Source organism: Macaca thibetana, chromosome 16 (assembly GCF_024542745.1).
Source record: "Macaca thibetana thibetana isolate TM-01 chromosome 16, ASM2454274v1, whole genome shotgun sequence".
Classification (NCBI taxonomy): Eukaryota; Metazoa; Chordata; class Mammalia; order Primates; family Cercopithecidae; genus Macaca; species Macaca thibetana.
The window spans coordinates 15,774,535-15,792,503 of NC_065593.1; the positions used below are offsets into that span (position 1 = coordinate 15,774,535).

The 17,969-nt window shown below is 45.7% G+C and overlaps 3 protein-coding genes across 6 annotated transcripts in view; all 3 read left to right on the forward strand.

Moving 5' to 3' along the window:
• LOC126939805 (uncharacterized) overlaps positions 1–17,969 on the forward strand; it is a 910,157-nt gene that overhangs the window by 826,669 nt on the left and 65,519 nt on the right. The window lies entirely within an intron of this gene.
• DERL2 (derlin 2) overlaps positions 1–17,969 on the forward strand; it is a 434,214-nt gene that overhangs the window by 324,970 nt on the left and 91,275 nt on the right. The window lies entirely within an intron of this gene.
• NLRP1 (NLR family pyrin domain containing 1) overlaps positions 7,728–17,969 on the forward strand; it is a 56,565-nt gene continuing 46,323 nt past the window's right edge. For 2 of the 3 annotated variants that reach the window (XM_050765197.1, XM_050765198.1), the window contains exons 1-3: positions 7,728–10,045; positions 10,888–11,064; positions 11,673–11,876. In XM_050765197.1, the coding sequence (XP_050621154.1) occupies positions 9,775–10,045; positions 10,888–11,064; positions 11,673–11,876 (652 nt within the window). In that variant the 5' untranslated portion in view covers positions 7,728–9,774. Of the gene's footprint in view, positions 10,046–10,887; positions 11,065–11,672; positions 11,877–17,969 lie in introns of those variants that run through there. The other variant, XM_050765199.1, reaches the window with a different exon arrangement.

Genomic DNA, 17,969 nt, shown 5'->3' on the forward strand with positions numbered 1-17,969 from the left:
CCTCAATCAGCAGTGGATTCACAGAAAGGTTCCCCCTCTTGCTCCCAGAAGCAACCTTCCAGACTGCTTTTAATGCGTTCTTTCATGGTTGGGAGAAGCCCTGTTGAATTAGCTGTTTAATTATCGCCACCTACTGGTCTAAATGAAATTTTGTCACGAAAAGAGAGCCTGGAGTAATGGAGTTTAACGACCAGTTGATATCATGGATTTGTAGTTTTCCAGGGAGGCTAAACAGGGCTGTCACAAGGGGCCTCATTAATTCTCTGCAGTAAGCCCCAGACGGTTGAAAATTTAGCTTGTTCTTAAAGGCTTCTGGAAGGGAATTCCACGCTAACCTCCCCTATCTCATTCCTACAAGTTAGCATCCCTCACTGTGCAGAGGTCCTACCCCAGAGTTAATCCCAGTTCCTCCTGCTGCACTTAAAGCACCTTTGCTTTGATTGTCACCCATGTGCTGGATGTACTCAGCGGCCATCATCTGACCTCTGTATTTTCTAACTTAGAAACCTCCATAGAGAGGGGTAGGCGACAATCCGTTTGAGGCAATGGACACAGATATGTTCCGAGAGGCTCGGGCTTCCCCCATGTGAGGGCCAAAGCCAGCGCAGAGTAAGCTGAAAGCAGCCTGGGGAGTGAGAGGAGGACAAGCCCGTTGGAGAGGAATGCGCCGGCCCATCACTCCGGGAGAGCACGCCTCTCAGCACATTAGTGCCATTGTGATGCATGGGAAGGAGGAGGCTTTGGAATCTTAGAGATCTGGTTCTCATCTGCAAAATAGGGACGATAATTTTAATCTTAAAAAATAGTTGTGAGGATGAAATGAGCTGGCTTTACGAAGGGCCTGGTATGAAACAGGCGCCACTCAACAGACGTGTCATCTGCTCGTCTCCCCACTCCCAGGACTGTCATTAAGAAAACTCGATTCAGGCCAGGTGCGGTGGCTCATGCCTGTAAACCCAGCACTTTGGGAGGCCGAGGTGGGCGGATCACCTGAGGTCAGGAGTTCGAGACCAGCCTGGCCAACATAGTGAAACCCTGACTCTACTAAAAGTTTTTTTAAAAATTAAAAAATAACCTGGGTGTGGTGGCGCCTGCCTGTAATCCCAGCTACTTGGAAGGCTGAGGCACAAGAATCGCTTGAACCCAGGAGGGGTTCAAGATTGTGCCACTGCACTCCAGTCTGGGGGATAGGGTGAGACTCTGTCTCAAAAAAAAGAAAGGAAGAAGGAAAGAAGAAGAGAAAAAAGAAAGAGAGGGAAGGAAGGAAGGGAGGAAGGGAGGGAGGGAAGGGAAGGGAAGGAAGGAAGGAAGGAAGGAGCTCAATTCAACCGTTTTGTGTACTCACAGCACATATTGTTCTGGAGTGACTCAGTGGACAAATTTAGATACATATAAAGATATATGATAAAATTAAAATTTTATTACCTTAGTATGTACAGCAAGCAAAATTAAAACAATGGTAGGGAGAAAATAAGATGCAACTAGGAGTTAACATTGTAGACATATCATGTGCTTTAAGAGTGAACTTTGCATGTACATTTTTAAGAGATGGGCCAAACCTGTGACTTGAAAACCTCCCAGAAGGCAAATCAAAGATGCATGTGTCTAGTTGCTTGATGCCGTGGTCGAAAGACAAAAATAATGAGCTCTCAAGAGAAGCACATTTCTTTTTTCTTTCTTTTTTTTTTTTTTTTTTTTTTTTTTTTTTTTGAGACAGATTCTAACTCTGTCGCCCAGGCTGGAGTGCAGTGGCGCGATCTCGGCTCACTGCAACCTCCACCTCCCGGGTTCACGCCATTCTCCTGCCTCAACCTCCCAAGTAGCTGGGACTACAGGCGCCCGCCAGCACACCTGGCTAATTTCTTTTTGTATTTTTAGTAGAGATGGGGTTTCATCATGTTAGCCAGGATGGTCTCGATCTCCTGACCTCGTGATCTGCCCGCCTCAGCCTCCCAAAGCGCTGGGATTACGGGTGGGAAGCATATTTCTGAACCCAAATTTTTACATGTGTGATCTCTTCAACCCAGAAATTCCTTTTCTAGAACTCTGTCCCTTGGAGGTACTCACATGTGTGTGACAAGATACACGTGTGTACAACGTTGGTTATCACCGTGTGGCTGGTAACAGGAAAATGCAAATGAAAGCCAGCTAGATTTCCGTCAAATGTGACTAATCAAATAAATTATAGTAGATCCAAACTATGAAAAACTCAACAATTACAAAAAAGAAGAAAGAACGGCTTAGATCCATATTTACTAACATGGAGGGATCTGCAAAATATTTTTGAGGAAATAAATTTTGAGGAAATAAAAGAGGAAAAAAATTCACTCCTAAAAAACTTAGGTCCTATATATCTGACACATAGAAAAGTAACTGTGTTCGTGTAAAACTATGTTTTTTTTTTTCACGGAACACTGAAACATTCATGTAACATTGGTTATTCCTGGGAAGTAGATATGATGGTGCAGAAAGTCAAAAGAACATTTTTACTTTTCCCCTATATATTTCTGTTTTGTATTTTTATAATCCTAATAATATAAAGAACAAGTTGAAAATATCATTTGAAAAGTTACACGTCATTGGATAGTAGTAGTGCATCAATGTTTTGAACTTCCTCAATTTCATCATTCAGTGGCATATAAGAAAACGTCCTGATTCTTAGTCGATATTGCCAAAGTCCTTAGAAGTAAATGTTGTAGGCCAGGTGCGGTGGCTCATGCCTGTAATCCCAGCAGTTTGAGAGGCCGAGGCGGGCGGATCACCTGAGGTCAGGAGTTAGAGACCAGCCTGACCAACATGGCAAAACCCTGTCTCTACTAAAAATACAAAAATTAGCCAGGCTTGGTGGCAGGCACCTATAATCTCGGCTACTAGGGAGGCTGAGGCAGGAGAATTGCTTGAACCCAGGAGGCAGAGGTTGCAGTGAGCTGACATCACGACATTGCACTCCAGCCTGGGCAACAAGCAAGACTCCATCTCAGAAAAAAAGAAAAAAAGAAGTAAATGTTATATCTGCAACTTAATCCCAATAATCAGCAAACATAAATAAAAGATAAACTAAAACAATAGTAAATGTTAATAATTGGTGAATCTAGGTTAAGGTTATATGGGAGTTCACTGTACAACTCTTGACATTTTCCCGTAAGTTTGAAATGCTTTCAAAGTAAAAAGGGTCTCCAAAAAGTTATGCATGACTTCCTCCTTTTAGCATAGAGACTTGGGTGTGCCTTGCCTGGTTTCTAAGAGGACCTTATTGGTGGGTATTTTAGGCCTATAAAGCAGGAACAAGTCGTCGTTCTTTACTGAGATTTAAATGCAGTTAAGAAGGTCAAATGAGAAAACTCAGAGTGAGAGATGCGTTCTGTTGTAACTGATGTAAATTCACTGTGACCTTCGGCTATCGTGTGTTCTTGGAAAATGGTAATGCGGGTGTGTGTATTCTTGTCCAGGTTCACAGGACATTAAAGCAGACCATGATAGGGAGAATACCAAGTCCCAATATTTCCTTCACTTCACACTGCAGGAAAGACTAAAAGGAGGAAGAGGAGTAACAGGGAGAGTAGGAGGGCTGGATGAACTAGACTGTACTTTTTAACAAAAGATTTCAGCTGTCGATGTTCAAAGCACCGTTTTATCTAAGCCTGAAACACACCAACTTGGGGTAAATGAATTGTCAAATTACTGAGACGATCTTGTTGGGTCCATAATACTGTTGGATACAGTGAGTTCCTTTTCAAAGGTTCTGCTTGTTCAATTCCCTCATTCTTTGTCTTCTATTTTCAAGGCCTAACTTTTTTGCCTCCTTGCCCCTAGTTACAGTAAACAACCTTCCAGCCGTTCCCAATCTTTAACCCACATCCATTACCAATCTGTAACTCACATCCATTCCCAATCTGTAACTCACATCCATTACCAATCTGTAACTCACATCCATTCCCAATCTGTAACTCACATCCATTCCCAATCTGTAACAACCCACATCCATTCCCAATCTGTAACTGACATCCATTCCCAATCTGTAACTCACATCCATTCCCAATCTGTAACAACCCACATCCATTCCCAATCTGTAACTACCCAAATCCATTCCCAATCTGTAACAACCCAAATCCATTCCCAATCGGTAACTCACATCCATTCCCAATCTGTAACAACCCACATCCATTCCCAATCTGTAACAACCCACATCCATTCCCAATCTGTAACTACCCAAATCCATTCCCAATCTGTAACAACCCACATCCATTCCCAATCTGTAACTCACATGCATTCCCAAATTCCCAATCTGTAACTCACATCCATTCCCAATCTGTAACTCACATCCATTCCCAATCTGTAACTCACATCCATTCCCAATCTGTAACAACCCACATCCATTCCCAATCTGTAACTACCCAAATCCATTCCCAATCGGTAACAACCCAAATCCATTCCCAATCAGTAACTCACATCCATTCCCAATCTGTAACAACCCACATCCATTCCCAATCTGTAACAACCCACATCCATTCCCAATCTGTAACTACCCAAATCCATTCCCAATCTGTAACAACCCACATCCATTCCCAATCTGTAACTCACATGCATTCCCAATCTGTAACCCACATCCATTCCCAATCTGTAACTCACATCCATTCCCAATCTGTAACTCACATCCATTCCCAATCTGTAACTCACATCCATTCCAGTCTGTAACTCACATCCATTCCCAATCTGTAACCCACATCCATTCCCAATCTGTAACTCACATCCATTCCCAATCTGTAACTCACATCCATTCCCAATCTGTAACAACCCACATCCATTCCCAATCTGTAACAACCCACATCCATTCCCAATCTGTAACTCACATCCATTCCCAATCGGTAACAAACCACATCTGTACTTTATTTGGCCAAAACTGCTCTTTCCACTGCTGTAGTCCCCACCCCTGCTCCATTGGAAGTAGCCAATCAGGATCAGCTTAGACTGTGCAGTCCAACTCCAGCCAGTGGGGACCAGACACAGTATCAGGGACTGACTGTGTTAGGGATAAAAACCCCTTCCCTGCTTTGTTCAGTGTGCTCTTGCAGTGGCCAGAAGGGCAAGTGGCACCATTCTCCAGAAGTAAATTTGCCTTGCTGAGAAATCCTTTATTTGAGTGCTCATTTTCTTTGTGACTCCAAGCTCTTATTTCCAACAATACCAAGCACACATCTGAAGGGACTAGATATTTCTATGTCAATCATCCTGGAAGGAGGATAATCCTGGGGCCTGTGCTAGGAGTGATGTGAATGTAGGACGACTTGTTCTCTTTCTAAGTATTAGAGCCAGACAGACCTGGCCTCCAAAGGGCAGAGGAGGCTGGAGAATCTTGAGGCTGGGCAATGACCTGTCCATGTATAATGGAAACCGCCAGAGCTGCAGAGAGCTTCAGCTGGAAAAGGGACAGCAGGGATGATCCTGGACCAGAGGGCTCTGAGGATAGTGTGAGCCACAGCTGTGGAGAGTGACGCCCTGATGTATTTACCGTCCTTCATCCCTGATCCTTGGGGAAGGTCTTGCTCAAAATCGTATCCTCATATCATGGTGTCAGCTGTGCTGTCAATTGGGAAAACCCCATCCCACATTTCAGGAATGGGCCAGAAAAGAGCCATGCCCTAAAATGGTTGTGACAGAGAGGACACGTGGACCCAGCAACTTCAGGAGGATAGAAACGGGGTCTGAGACCAAGGGGACGACAGCAAGGTAGTCAAGACCAGTAGTCGGTCAGAGGGGAACCGAGGACTGACTTCAGAACCCCAAGAGGTAATGTCTGGGACATGCTTAGAAATAGGTGGGAGGAGGGGAATTTCAAGGAGGCTGATTTCCAGAAGTTACCCAGATCTGGATTCAAGTCATAGTAATTTGAACGTAAAGAGAAAGCCTCACTGTACTCTGCTGGAGTATTGGCCATACAGATACTCCTCATGAGTTAAGTTTTAATTGAAAATAAAATAAAAGTGAGCCTTAATATGTTCCTAAAATGCCTCAAAGAAAGAAAACAAAGACCCAAAGCACCAGAAACAGAGGTAACTTTAAAAATTCAGGCTCAGAGAGGGCCAGTGAGTTCTCGCCACCAAACCCATGAGGCTGCTTCAATGCACAGAAAGTACTTGAGTGCCATCTAGTGGCTGGAGTCAGTAGCTGTTTAGAAGGATAAAAAGGAAAGGGTTCAAAAGACATTCCATGTCTGTGGCATTGATTGTGCTGACATTGTGGGCCAGGCTGTGATTTAGGCATAGCGGATACAACAGTGAACAAAACAAGCCAAGTCCTGTCTCCAGGAACCTAACATTCTATCGGCAGGAGGGGGTGACAGAAGATAAACGAGTCTGTAACATCAGGCAGTAATAAGTGTAGTGCAGAGAAATGAAGCACCCACCTACTACTTAGCAGGCGGTTGGATAGCACACCCCTCAATATCTGGGGAAACCATTCCAAGACAATGGAAAGACTAGTGCAAAGGCCCTGGAGTGAGAGTATTCTTGGCGTATTCAAGGAACAGGCAAGAGATTACGAGGACCCAGAGCAGAGTGAGAGAGGGAGATAGTGTAGGAGATAATGCCGGAGAGATATCAGGGGCTAGATCATGCAGCCCCCGGGAGCCACTGGGAGGACTTTGGGGGATTTGGAAAGTTTTTGTTGTTGTTGTTTGGTTTTTTGTTTTCTTTTGTTTGAGACCGAGTTTCGCTCTTGTCGCCCAGACTCTGGAGTGCAAAGGCATAATCTTGGCTCACTGCAATCTCTGTCTCCTGGGTTCAAGCGATTCTCCTGTCTCAGCCTCCTTAAGGATTACGGCGTGCGCCACCACACCAGGATAATTTTTTTTTTTTTTTTTTTTTTTTGTATTCTCAGAGATGGGATTTCACCATGTTGGCCAGGCTGGTCTTGAACTCCTGACCTCAGGTGATCTGCCCACTTCAGCCTCCCAAAGTGCTGGGATTACAGGCATGAGCCACTGTGCCTGGCCAGATTTGGGAAGTCTTTTAATATTATTTCATAGGGACAAGGTCTTGCCATGTTTCCCAGACTGGTCTTGAACTGCTGGCCTCAAGTGATCCTCCCACCTCAGCCTCCCAAAGTGCTGGGATTACAGGCATGAGTCACCGCGCCTTTGGTTGGACTTTGGTTTTACTCAGAGTGAGATGGGGAGTATGGGAAAGTTTTGAGCTGAGAAGTGACCTGACCTAATTTATGCTTTAAGTGGATAATTCTGGCTGCTAGACGGAGCGTAGACGGTAAAGGGGCAGCGTCAGCATGGGTGGGAAACATGTGGGAGGCTAGCACAATGATCCCAGTAAGAGACGATTGAGGGCTGGACCAGCGGCCCCAGTGGGCATGGTGGGATGGCCAGGTTTCTGATCTGTTTAACACGTTGAGTGGATGGATCTCCAGTGGCCAGTGATTTAATCAATTATGCCTATGAGGTGATACCTCCAAGAAAACCCCACAGTTTTGTTTGTTTGGGGTTTGGAGAGCTTCCAGGTTAGTGGAGCAGGAGCAGGAAGGGGCAGGGAGAATGGGGTGCCCGGGAGGGCAATGAAGCGCTGTGCCCCCTCCCCCACCCACACCTTGACCTTGGCATCTCTTCCATTTGGCTATTCCTGAGCTGTATCTTTCATCATGAACCGATAGTAATAAATAAAGTGTTTTTCTCAGTCCTGTGAGTCATTTCGGTAAATTATTGAACCTGAGGCTGTGGAAACCCTTGCATTTGTCACCAAGTGAGACAGAGGTGCCAGTGGTCTGGGCACCCCATTTGCAACTGGCATCTGATATGAGGCCAGCTCTTCACTGAGCCCCTAAACCTGTGGGGTTTGATGCCGACTCCAGGCAGTTAGTGTCAGAATTGCACTGTAGGACACAAGTTGGTGTCAGCACTGGCTGGTGTTGAGGAGGAAAAAGAACCCACACAGCCCTCCCCCAGGCCATTCCTCCCACTCTATGGAGTCTTAGGGTCCTTCACGGAGTGCTCAGAGCCTCCCGATCATCCCACTTTTAGCACAGCGCTTTTCCACTTCTGGTCAGTCTGATGTTAGAATGCCCTACAATGTGCTTATTAGCCATTTTTAAAAACTAACATTTATAAAATGTGTTTAGGCCAGGCACGGAGGCTCACACCTGTAATCCCAACACTTTGGGAGGCCAAGGTGGGCGGATCACCTTGGATCAGGAGTTCGACACCAGCCTGGCTAACATGGTGAAACCCCATCTCTTCTAAAAATAGAAAAAATTTAGCCAGGTGTGATGGTGCACACCTGTAATCCCAGCTGCCCAGGAGGCTGAGGCAGGAGAATCGCTGGAACCCGGGAGGTGGACGGAGGTTGCGGTAAGCCGAGATCTTGCCACTGCACCCCAGCCTGGGCGATAGAGAAAGACTCTTAAGACCTTTTGCTGAATTGAAGCCTCTTGATAAACCTATGATGTCTCATTTAATAGATGGGCAAACTGCGGCTCAAAGAAATAAATCAGGCACATAAGGAGTCCTTGTCCAAGCAAGCCATGGGCTCTGCCAGTCCAAGTGAAACCAAAGCATCTCCAGAAATTCCTGGTGGTGTGTTACATCAGCAGATGAGTTGGGTAACGTCATTCCTCAACCTGGAGTCAGCGGCATCTTGCAGATTCCACCAAAGAGGAAGTCTGCACCCAGCTCCCCGAGGCCTGCTTGCAAGAATGAGGAAGGAGCGGTTCTGCTTTCAGGTGGAAGTGTTCACCAGCTAAGTGCTGGGCTGCCCACAAGGCAAACAGCCCCCTGGGCCTGGGACACATGCCTCAGTGCCCCTGGTAGCACGGCAGAACATGCAGTGCAACTCAACAAGCTCCCAAAACCATGAGAGGCTGGGAAAAACGCTCCCCCAGTTCTAATATTTCCCAATAAGGAGCTGCCTGGGCAGGCACAGGGGCCCTGCCCATCCTGAGAGGCTGGTCCTGGATTGTAGACACAACTGCTTGGAGAGTCTCTGCATCCTGGCTCTGCAGACAGGCTCTAGGTGACGGGCTGGCGGAGTGCCCGTGTGTAGTATGGGCCTACACCTGCTGCAGCATCAGCTAGTCTGGGCCTGTGCCCCTGGTCCGCCTATCGATGTCACGTGGCCCATCTGAATATGTGACTCTGAGTCTGGTCTACCCAGGCCTGGTTTGAGCCTACCCCCTGGCCACGCCCCTTGTGAGTTTCCTCTGGGTGATGTTTCCTTCCCACTCTTGTTGACTGGGGGCTGTTCTTGCTGGTTGGTGCCCCAGGGCCAGAAGAGGTCTGACGAGAGCTGGGAGCCAGTAGCCCTGGGCTCCACTCTGGGTTCTGAAAGCCCATTCCTTGCTCTGCGGCTCCTCCTACCCCACCTCTTCTCAGCCTTGCAGCTCCACGGTTGATCTCAGGAGTCCAGGACCCAGGAAAGGGAAGAATCTGGGGAACACAGAACAGTGAGCGTTGTCCACACCCCATCCCCCGTCACCACATCTCCCCTCCCCCTCCCCCCCCACCTGGTCCTGGGCCCCATCCCAGCACCTCCCTGTCAGCTGACTTCTTCCAGGGTCTCGCAGGCCCCTCTGGGCTCCTCCCTCCGCTGGCTTTTCCTACCACTCCGCCTCCATCGGCATCTATCTGCAGGTGCCCCGGGATTTATAAAACTGGGCTCTGAATGCTGAATAGGAGACGGTAAGAGCAAGGCAAAGGACAGCACTGTTCTCTGCCTGCCCGATACCCTCACCACCCGTGAACCATCCCCCAGACACGCCCTGAATTCTGGGACAGAGATGGCTGGCGGAGCCTGGGGCCGCCTGGCCTGTTACTTGGAGCTCCTGAAGAAGGAGGAGCTGAAGGAGTTCCAGCTTCTGTTCGCCAGTAAAGTGCACTCCAGCGGCTCTTCGGGTGAGACAGCCGCTCGGCCGGAGAAGACGAGTGGCATGGAGGTGGCCTCATACCTGGTGGCTCAGTATGGGGAGCAGCGGGCCTGGGACCTAGCCCTCCGTACCTGGGAGCAGATGGGGCTGTGGTCACTGTGCACCCAAGCCCGGGAAGGGGCAGGTGAGTAGCCAAAGGACCCCTCTGCCCGCTGAACATCCCCTGGCCCCCACTCCTGCCCTGCCCTGCCCTGCCTTCTTGGAACCCCCCCACCACCACTGAGCCCTCCCTGCCAGGCCTTCCTCTGGGCAGTGACGTGGAACTGCCCTGTCAAAGGTGGACCCAGGCCCCAGACTACACTTGAGCCGGGAGGCTTGCTGGGGGGCCCTTGCTCACCTCAGAGCCCCACACCGTCTCCTATTCAAGTGCATTCCCAGTACTTGCCTGGCATTGTAGTTATGAGCACAGACTTGGGAGTCAGTCTCTATCCCCAGTCCTGGCACTATTACCCTGGGCCAATCACTTCGCTGCTCTCTGCCTGTGTCTCTGCAAAATGGGAGAGTGAGAGCCCGCCTCCCTGGACTGTGTGAGGGTTACAAGAGATCATCCAGGTTAAACATTTAGCACAGAGTCTGACATACAGTAAGTGCTCAATAAATAAGATCTCCCCTGTTGTTGCTGCTGCTGCTGCTGTTATTATTACTATTAGCTGCCCTGGGTGGCAGATGCCGTTGGCCCAATGAAGCACAGCTGAGGCTCGTGAGGAGCAGTGATTTACGCAGGGAGGTAGTCAGGACCAAGACAGATACGCAAATTTCCTGATCCCAGACCAGGACTTTTTGCCTAGCAGTATCTGTAAGAGCATCATTCTTCAGACAAGCCTCTAGAGGAGGTTGTAGAGGGCTGCAGCGGGTTCGCTGGTGTATCCTGACCTCTCTTGGTTGAGACAGGAGACCTGCTCAGTTCCCTGGCACCTGCCCCTGTCCCTCTAATGTGTCTCCAACCTCTTTATCTCTTTCCTGTAGGCTACTCTCCCTCATTCCCCTACAGCCCGAGTGAACCCCACCTGGGGTCTCCCAGCCAACCCACCTCCACCGCAGTGCTGAGGCCCTGGAACCGTGAATTGCCAGCGGAGTGCACCCAGGGCTCAGAGAGAAGGGTTTTGAGACAGCTGCCTGACACATCTGGACGCCGCTGGAGAGGTGAGGCTTGCTGAGTCTGGCCGACAGCCCTGGGTGGAGCTGCGAATCCACTGGTGGGCCGCGCCCAGACGATCATGTCTGTGCATGGGGACCTGACATGGGGGACCGCAGAGGAAGGACAGGGGAGCCAGGGTGGGCTGTGAGAGGCAGGCCTGGAAGTGACCTTTCAGGGACCCCTCAGGGGAGAGATTGCGCCCCTCCCCATTTGACAGATGGGGAAGCTGAGACCCGTATGAGTCAGGCCATGAGTCTTACCCAGCTGGGTGTCATGGGTGACACGGTCCTTGCCCGAGGAGAACCCGGCTCATAATATTGGTGGGCTGTGAAGATCCTGAGGGTCAGGGTGGTCCAGAAGTTCCGAGGAGGACTCTGTTTTCCAGACAGACCCCAAGAAGAGGCTAGGCTTAGTCCTCGGCCCAAGCCAGCTCCCTCACATGACTTCTCTCTTCACTACTAAAAGAATAAAATTGTCCCTCTACTTTAACATGGTTTTTAAAATAATATTATTAAGACCCATCTCTCAGGACTGTTGTGAGAGTTTAAAATATATGCACGTAAAAGAAAATAAATGTTCAGTAAATGGTCATTTTTCTTTTAATTCCCCCCAGAAATCTCTTCCTCACTCCTCTACCAAGCTCTCCCAAGCTCCCCAGACTTTGAGTCTCCAAGCCAGGAGTTGCCCAATGCCCCCACATCCACAGCAGTGCTGGCGAGCTGGGGATCCCCACCGCAGCCCAGCCTAGCACCCAGAGAGCAGGAGGCTCCTGGGACCCAGTGGCCTCTGGATGAAACGTCAGGAAATTACTACACAGGTGAGACCCTACTGAGCTCCTGGCGGGGTGGTGAGGTGGGAGAGGCAAATGCATGGACAGAGAGAGTACCCTGGGGACCAGGTTGGCAGGCTGAGCAGAGGTTCTGGAAAACATCTGAAATTTCCCTCAGGAAATCCTCCCCTTGGAGCCTCTCCACGGGTCCAAGGCACTGTTTCCAGGAGGCTCCTGGGCATCAAAATACAGATGTGTTACCCAGCACATCAGGGGGACAACAGAGCAAGGATGGGGGAGGCTGGATGGGGTTACACACCTGGTTTACTGGACAGGGCACTGGCCTGGGGTCAGGAGAGATGGGTTCAATTTCCACTGAGCTCCTCATCCCACAAGTGGCCTACAGCTAGTCCCATGCCCATCAGTGCTCACTGGACACTCTCTGGGTTAGACCATGTCCAGGGCTTTACGTGTACATTGGCCTTAAATTTTACAACCACTCCATGAGATAAATATTGCTATTATCATACCATGGAGATGAGAAAACCGAGGATCAGAAAGCTAGTCTCACAGTTAGTACTAGCAAAGATGGAATTCAGCCTTCACTCTCATCCAGCAATCCACACATTTAACTCTTACATAGGGGGTGCCCTCATGTGGGCAATGAGGACCATCATACTAAAGCCACAGGTACAGAGGCTCCTGATGCCACAGGCTCCTTAACCACTAACTACACTGCCTCTCAATGCCAGGGGATGCCTCCTTTGAAATCTGGGAGATGTTAAGTTAAAAGGATTTCTTCTGCACCCAGCTAGGAGTAAACTTGTAGACTTCGTGGTCCTATATGGCCTAGGCTCAAAGTATATCAGTTTACTTAATTATTCACACCATTTGCCATTCAAAAAAAAAAAGAAGAAGCCATGTAACAAACCTGCACATATACCGCCTGAGTCTAAAATAAAAAATAAATAAACCCCTATTTTTAAAATCTTAATAGGGTATATAAGGAAAGATCAACATTCAAGTTAAACTAAGGAAAACAGAATCTGCAACAAGGTCAAGAAAGGAAGATTCTAATACTTGACTCTTAGTTGCTTCTTTCTGTATCTGAGAATCAGAAAGATAACTTTTTCTCAAAATGATTTTGTGAATTAGAAAACCCAAATAAACAGTAAAGATAATTAAAACTGAAAAACAGAAAAGAAGGAAGAAAGGAAGAATATAAAGACATCAGAGCCATCTACAGAAGCATAAAAATACAATAACTTTAAAAGTGAAAAAAACAAGTATGAAAACCACAAAGACTAACTCAGTGCTATAAATAAAGGTTCCATGGGTTGTGGACATTCTAGCAACACTGGCAAAAGGGGAAATATAATGGGTTACATAATACCTGTTAATAGAAAAGACCAATGCAAGGGAAATACGTTTTACCCTGATTCGAAATTCTAAGGGAATTCTTCAAATAGGGAACTTTGAAAAAAAAAAAAAACTTTTAGTTTCAGAAACACATGTGCAGGTTTGTTACATAGGTAAATTATGTGTCACAAGTGTTTGCTGTACAAATTATCTTGTCACCCTGGTAATAAGCATGGTACCTTTTAGGTAGTTTTTGTTTTTGTTTTTTTGTTTTGTTTGTTTGGTTTGAGACGGAGTCTCGCTCTGTCGCCCAGGCTGGAGTGCAGTGGCATGATCTCCACTCACTGCAAGCTCTGCCTCCCGAGTTCACACCATTCTCCTGCCTCAGCCTCCCGAGTAGCTGGGACTACAGGCGCCCACCACCACGCCCCGCTAATTTTTTGTCTTTTTAGTAGAGATGGGGTTTCACCGTGTTAGCCAGGATGGTCTCAATCTCCTGACCTCAGGATCTGCCCGCCTCAGCTTCCCAAAGTGCTGGGATTACAGGCGTGAGCCACGGCACCTGGCTCAGCAGTTTTTTAATCCTTACCCTCCCACTCTTCACCCTCAAAAGGTCACGGTATCTATTGTTCCTTTTTTTGTGTCCATGTGTACTCAATGTTTAGCCCTAACTTATGAATGAGAACATGCAGTATTTGGTTTTCTGTTCCTGTGTTAGTTTGCTTATAATGCTCTCCAGCTCCATCCAAGTTGCTGCAAAGGCATGAGCTCATTCTTTTTTATGGCTGTGTAGTATTCCATGTGCAAATGTGCCACATTTTCTTTAACCAGTCTATGGTTGATTCCATAGTGGTGCTATTGTGACTAGTGCTGCAATGAACATACATGTGCATGCATCTTTATGGTAGAATGATTTACACTCCTTTGGGTATATACCCAATAATGGGATTGCTAGATTGAATGGTAGTTCAGAGTTCTTTGGGAAATCGCCAAATTGCTTTCCACAGTGGCTGAACTAATTTACATTCTTACCAGCAGTGTATAAGCGTTCCTGTTTCTCTGCAATCTCACCAACATCCGTTATTTTTTGACTTCTTAGTTACAGCCATTCTGACTGGTGTGCAATAGTATCTCATTGTGGATTTGATTTGCATTTTTCTAATAAGTGATGTTGAGCATTTTTTCATATGCTGTTGGTCATGTGTATGTCTTCTTTTGAAGTATCTATCAGCGTCCTTTGTCCACTTTTTTTTTTTTAGACAGTCTCGCACTGTCATCCAAGCTGGAGTGCAGTGGTGCGATCTCTGCTCACTGCAACCTTCCCCCTCCCAGGCTCAAGGGATTCTCCTGCCTCAGCCTCCCAAGTAGCTGGGATTACAGGTGTGCACCATCACACCCGGCTAATTTTTGTATTTTTTAGTGGAGATGGCCTGTTGGCCAGGCTGGTCTCGAATTCCTGACCTCAAGTGATCTGCCCACCTCAGTCCCCAAAGTGCTGGGATTACAGGCATGAGCCACCACGCCCAGCCGTTTGTCCACTTTTTAATGGGATTGTTTTTGACTTGTTTAAGTTCCTTATAGATTCTGGATATTCCAACTTTGTCAGATGGGTAGTTTGCAAATATTTTCTCCCATTCTGTGGGTTGTCTATTTACTTTGTGGGTAGTTTCTTTTGCTGTGCGGAAGTTCTTTAGTTTAATTAGGTCCCATTTGTCAATTTTCGTTTTCGTTGCAATTGCTTTTGGCATCTTCCTCATGAAATTTTTGCCAGGACCTAGGTTCAGAATGGTATTTCCTAGGTTTTCTTCAGGGTTTTTAAAGTTCTAGGTTTTATATTTAAGCCTTTCATCCATCTTCCATTGATCTTTGTGTATTGTATAAGGAAGGGGTCCAGTTTCAATCTTCTGCATATGGCTAGCCAGTTATCTCAGCATCACTTATTGAGTAGGGAATCCTTTCCCCATTGCTTGTTTTTGTCAACATTATCAAAGATCAGATGGTTGTAGGTATACAGCTTTATTTTTGGGCATTTTATTCTGTTCCATTGGTCTGTGTGTCTGCTTTTGTACCAGTAGCATGCTGTTTTGATTACTGTAGCCTTGTAGTATAGTTTAAAAATAGGTAATATGATGCCTCCAGATTTGTTATTTTTTACTTAGAATTGCTTTGGCTATTTGGGCTCTCTTTTGGTTCCATATTAATTTTAGAATTCTTTTTCTAATTATGTGAAGAATGTCATTGGTTGTTTGATAGGAATAGCATTGAATCTGTAAATTGCTTGGAGTAGTATGGCCATTTTGACAATATTGATTATTCCTATTCATGAGCATGGAATGTTTTCCCTTTGTGTGTCATCTCTGATTTCTTCCAGCAGTGTTTTGTAGTTCTTGCTATAGAGACCTTTCACAATCCTGGTTAGATGTATTCCTAAGTACTTTTTTGTGGCTATTGTGAATGGGATTGCATTCTTGATTTGGCAGTCAGCTTGGATGTTGTTGGTTTATGGAAATGCACCAACATTGCACAATGTTACATAATACTTATTACCCAATAGAAGAAATTGATTTTGCATCCTGAAACTTTGCTGAAGTTGTTTATCAGATCTAGCAGATATGGGGCAGAGACTAGAAGGTTTTCTAGGTGTAAAATCATAACATCTGCAAACAGAGATACTTTGTCTTCCTTTCTTCCTATTTGGATGTCTTTTACTTCTTTCTCTTACCTGATTGCTCTGGGTAGGACTTCTAGTACTATGTTGAATAGATGGTGAGAATGAGCATCCTTGTCTTGTTCTGGTTCTCAAGGAGAATACTTCCAGCTTTTGCCCATTCAGTATGATGTTGGCTGTGGTTTTGTCATAAATGGACCTTATTATTTTGAGGTATACTCCTTCAATGTCTAATTTGTTGAGAGTTTTAACATTAAAGGATGTTGAATTTTATCAAATGCCTTTTCTGCATCTATTGAGATGATCATGTGGGGGCTTTTTTACTTCTGTTTATGTGATGGATCATATTTCTTGATTTGCATATGTTGAATCAAACATACATCCCAGAGATAAAACCTATCTGGTTGTGGTGAATTCGCTTTTTGATGTGCTGCTGGATTCAGTTTGCTAGTATTTTGCTGAAGATTTTTGCACATATGTTCAAAAGGAGTGCCCTTCTCCTCAATTTTTTGGAATAATTTCAGTAGAAATTGTACCAGCTCTTCTTTATATGTCTGGTAGAATTCAGCTGTGAATCTATCTGGTCCTGGCCTTTTCTGGTTGTTAGAATTTTTGTTACTGATTCCATTTTAGAACTCATTATTGCTCTGTTCAGAGTTTTAATTTCTTCCTAGTTCAGTCTTAGGAATTTATTTCTTGTAGGTTTTTCTAATTTCTGTGTATAGAGGTGTTCATAATAGTCTCTGAGGGTTCTGTGGGGTCGGTGGTAATGTCCTCTTTGTCATTTCTTGTTGTGTTTATTTGGATCTTCTACCTTTTTTTTTCTTTATTAGTCTAGCTAGTGGACTATCGGTCTTATTTCTTCTTCCAAAGAATGAACTTTTGGTTTTGTTGATCTTTTGTATGGTTTTTTCCATCTCAGTTTCATTCAGTTCAGCTCTGATTTTGGTTATTTCTTGTCTTCTGCTAGCTTTGGGATTGATTTGCTATTGTTTTTCTAATTCTTCTATTTGTGATGTTAGGTTGCTAATTGGAGATTTTTCTAACTTTTTGATATGGGCATTTACTGCTATAAACTTTCCTCTTAACATCGTTTTATCTGTGTCCCAAAGATTTGGTATATTGTATCTTTGTTCTCACTGGTTTCAAAGAATTTTTTTATTTCTGCCTTAATTTCATTGTTTACCCAAACACCACTCAGGAGCAGGTTGTTTAATTTCTATGAATTGTATGGTTTTGAGCTATCTTCTTTGTATTGATTTTTTTTAATTGTGCAGTGGTCCAAGAGTGTGGCTGATATGATTTGTGTTTTTTTTTAAATTTACTGAGAACTTTTTATGGCAGATTGTGTGGTTGATTTTACAGTATATGCCATGCGCAAATGAGAAGAATATATATTCTGTTGTTTGAGGTGGAGAGTTCTGTAGATGTCTGTTAGGCCCATTTGGTCAAGTGTCGAATTTAGGTCCCAAATATCTTTGTTAGTATTCTGCCTTGATGATCTGTTCAATACTGTCAGTGAGTGTTGAAGTCTCCCATTAGTACTATATGGTTATCTAAGTCTCTTCATCAGTCTCTTAGAACTTGTCTTATGAATCTGGGTGCTCCTGTATTAGGTGCATATATATTCATAATAGTTAAGTTGGCTGGGCGCGGTGGCTCAAACGCCTGTAATCCCAGCACTTTGGGAGGCGGAGACAGGTGGATCACGAGGTCAGGAGATCGAGACCATCCTGGCTAACACGGTGAAACTCCGACTCTACTAAAAATATAAAAAATTAGCCGGGCCTAGTGCTGGGCCTGTAGTCCCAGCTACATGGGAGGCTGAGGCAGGAGAATGGAGTGAACCCAGGAGGCGGAGCTTGCAGCGAGCCGAGATTGCACCACTGCACTCCAGCCTGGGCGACAGAGCGAGACTCCGTCTCAAGAAAAAAAAAAATAGTTAAGTCTTCTTGGTGAATTGAACCCTTTATTATTATGTAATGCCTTTCTTTGTCTTTGTTGAATGTTGTTGATTTGAAGTTTGGTCTGAGATTAGAATGGCAGTCCATGCTTTTGTTTGTTTCCCATTTGCTTGGTGGATTTTTCCCCATCCCTTTACTTTGAGCCTATGA